Source organism: Aegilops tauschii, chromosome 6, assembly GCF_002575655.3.
Source record: "Aegilops tauschii subsp. strangulata cultivar AL8/78 chromosome 6, Aet v6.0, whole genome shotgun sequence".
In the NCBI taxonomy this organism is placed as follows: domain Eukaryota; kingdom Viridiplantae; phylum Streptophyta; class Magnoliopsida; order Poales; family Poaceae; genus Aegilops; species Aegilops tauschii.
Genome location: NC_053040.3, coordinates 411,669,497 through 411,672,886, shown reverse-complemented (window position 1 = coordinate 411,672,886; position 3,390 = coordinate 411,669,497). Strand labels below are relative to the sequence as shown.

The 3,390-nt window shown below is 55.5% G+C and overlaps 1 protein-coding gene across 1 annotated transcript; it reads right to left on the bottom strand.

The window, feature by feature from the left end:
• Nucleotides 1-369: 369 nt before the first annotated feature.
• LOC141026128 (uncharacterized) lies at nucleotides 370-1,451 on the bottom strand. The gene is made up of 2 exons (XM_073502103.1): nucleotides 1,323-1,451; nucleotides 370-1,215 (listed from the first exon to the last, which is right to left on the bottom strand). The coding sequence occupies exons 1-2, from the start codon at nucleotides 1,449-1,451 to the stop codon at nucleotides 370-372; spliced, it is 975 nt and encodes a 324-aa protein (XP_073358204.1).
• Between the last annotated feature and the right edge of the window lie 1,939 nt (nucleotides 1,452-3,390).

The following is a 3,390-nucleotide window of genomic DNA, read 5'->3' as shown; positions in this document are numbered from 1 at the left end:
CCTCTCCTGGTCGAAGATGCTCATCACGCCATCCTCGACCACCGTCTTGCAGCCCACCTCGTCGAGTTGCCCGATGCTCACAATGCTGCTCCTCAGCTGGGGTATAAAGTACACCCCCGTCAGTGCACGGTGCGACTTATTCCTGCAGTTAAACACCACTGTTCCACGTCCACGGATATCAACGGACGAGCCATCACCAAACCTGACTGTGCCAGTCACCATCTCATCGAGCGCAGAGAACACGGCCCGTTCGCTTGTCATATGGTTGCTCGCGCCCGTGTCCAAGTACCAGGCGTTGCACGCCGTCTGCACCGGGATCACGCCCTTCTCGTTGAGGAAGACGCGTTCGCGCACCGGCTCGACGTGGATCTAGGCGAGTCCGCAGCTCACCGCCATGAGTAGCGCAGGTTGATCCTCCTGCACTTGGTTGAGGTTGGCCTCTTCCTTGCGCTGCTGCTTGGGCTTGGTGCAGTCCCGAGCCATGTGGCCTTGGATCCTGCAGTTGTGGCAGTTCCCCTTGAAGCGAGAGCCGCCGCCCGATGACCCTCGGCCACCGCCAGGCGCGCCGTCTCCGGGCGCGCTGTCCCTGCCCTTTCCACCATGTCCTCTGCCGCGGCAGCGACCGACGCCGCGGCCACCGCCACGCGATGATCCCTCGCCCTGTTTGCACTGCTTGTAACGCGCCAGCCACTGCTCCTCAGTGAACAGCAGGCTTCCACCGGCCTGCCCTGAGCCGCCATGATCAAACCTCTCCTCGGCCGCTTTGAGGCAGCCTGTCAGATCCTCAATGCTCAATGTATCAAGATCAACAAGGGTTTCGATGGACAGGGCGATCTGCGAATACCGTGGAGGCACCACGCGCAAGAACTTTCTTACCGCCTTCTCCTCGGTGACCTTGTCGCCAAGGATGTTCAGGTTGGTGACCATGGAGCCGAGACGCATCGCGAAATCATCCACGGTCTCCCCGTCGCGGAACTCGATGGTCTCGAAGTCCCGTGCCAGCGACTGGGCCTTGGCTGCGCGCACGCGGTCGCCGCCGATGCGCATGGTGGCGATCGCGTCCCACGCCGCCTTCGCCGACGGTTTGACGGCCAGCGTGCCCACCATCTCGGGTGGCACCGCTCCAAGGATGGCCTCCAGCGCCATACGGTCCTCGTGGAAGTCGACGTCGCCGTACTTGACGGCGTCCCCGTAGCCGCGCGCCTCCAGCTTCACCTTCATCAGGAGCGACCAGTCGTTGTAGTTCGACTTAGTCAGCATCGGCCAGTTCGCCGATCCAGACTCCCGGATCACCTTCTGCACGACCGGCGCCGCCAGCTCACGGCCGCGGATCGTGCGGCTCCGTCCGCGTCGCGGGGGGAGTGGGATGGTGATCGTGAACGGCGCGGCGGCGACTTTGACCCTGACTCGTCGCCCTTCTCCGTCTGCACCGGCATCTTGCCGCCGGCCATGTCGACAGAATCTCTGACGAGGCTCTGATGCCACTTGTCGTTGCCACTGGGCAACTCACTCGCTCACCCGCGATCAATCTCCAGGTGAGATTCAGCTAGAGTTCAGAGAGACACGAAGTGGTTTTGCGCCGCCAACCAACTTGCGGCCTTTTCTGTTTTCTCTTCTTATTTCTTGCGTAACGATCGTGCCCGCACAGCTCGCTCCCGTCGCTACAAACGTGCCATCCCACGTCAAACGGATCGAGGCCGTGCACATCGCTACCAGCCCGTCGTGCTCACCGCACGACCCGGCCCTATACTTCTACGCCAAGCAAACTACGTCCAAGTTGTGACACCACACAGGGTTGTCACGTACATGAAATAACAGAAGGAAAACTAGGCTAAGTCCTGGACCTACACGACTCAAGTAAATCCTAACAATATCCTCATGAAGCTGGCAGTTACTGGAGGTGCTCCCAGGATTTTATCTCTCAATACGGTGCAGCAATCCATGGCTAGGGCTTGGAGAGACAACTATCAGGGCTTATCTCAGCTTTCAAGGTACATATTTGTTGCTCATTTTCAGTCATTGGAAGCAGCCATGTTTGTTTTTACTTGTCAGCCTTGGAGTATGGGTTCAGATAACCTTTAGATTGAGCTCATGGATCCAAAGGACCATAACAAAGATATTCAGGATTATAAATTTGATACTATCTTTGTTACGGTTCGGATTTATGGTGTTCCATCTCGCTTTCGTTCTCAAGAGCTCTTGAAAAAGATTTTAGCTAGTTTGGGCCAAGATTCAGAATTTCGTCCTTTCAGTCAAGCTATGCTTTATGCTAAACCTGAATACATGTGGGGCACCATCAAGATGGCTGATGCGGAGCATCCTACGGACATCACCATGTCAAGAGTCCATTTGGCAAGTGACACGTGCGACATCTACTTCACATACACAAAGGTGAATCATCTCATTTACACATGTTCACTTGACCCTCTTGAGGATGGTATACTACTTGACACTCCTCCCGTGTGCATGCATAGGTATTGTCGGAGCTTCACGAATGTCGAGGAGGAGTGCAAGCGCCAAGGAACAACTACACCATCCGCGAGGGAAGCGTGGAAGAGAAGGAAGAAGAAGCCTGGACAAGCTTCTGGAAAGCCCGGAACTTCCGGCCACCGGAACCTCCGGCCATTCCGGAGCTTCCGGCCCTGCTGCACCGAAGCCGTCCAAGAGTGTGCCAACTCTCTGGATAGCCCGGACCCTGCCCGGACCTTCGCCCGGAACCTCCAGCGCCCGGACCATCCGGCCGTCCCCGAAACTTCCGGCCCTGCCTGCGCGCAGAGACTCGGGCCAAGGCCCATGTACCCATTCGCCCCTCACTTACCCCTTCTAGGGTTAGCAAAGTGATAGCTCATTTGATAGAGAGCTTTGCTCCTTGTACCACTCTACTCTTGAGAGAGAGAGAGAGAGACCACCACTCCCATGGAGTTCAAGACCTCCATGTGAGAAGATCCTGCGGGATATATCGATCAAGACGCCCTCACGGGCGGCCCCCTTCAAGACCTCCTCATGGAGATGAACGCTACCTTGTATCTTTCCCTTTGTTGTTCATGTACCTTGTGGATCTTGTGTGTTTGATTGTCTAGTGGATGTGTGATTGGACTTGTTCTTGAGTGTTTCCCCTTGTGATTTCTCTCCGTTCTTCCCCGTGTTCGTCGTGTTCTTCGAGGGATCTCGCTCCTTTCGTGATAGATCGGCCATATGGAGTTCCACTCCACATCATCTTGGTATCATGAGCCACATTGATCACGAATTTGGAGCCTCCCCCACCATTTTCTATCCTTCTTTTGCTTGATTTCGTCCTAAATCCGAAAATCCCCACCAAAAATAGCCCCAATTTTTTCTGTGATTTGTTGGTTTTGATGATGTTTTGTTGATTTTGATCCATGGATTCGT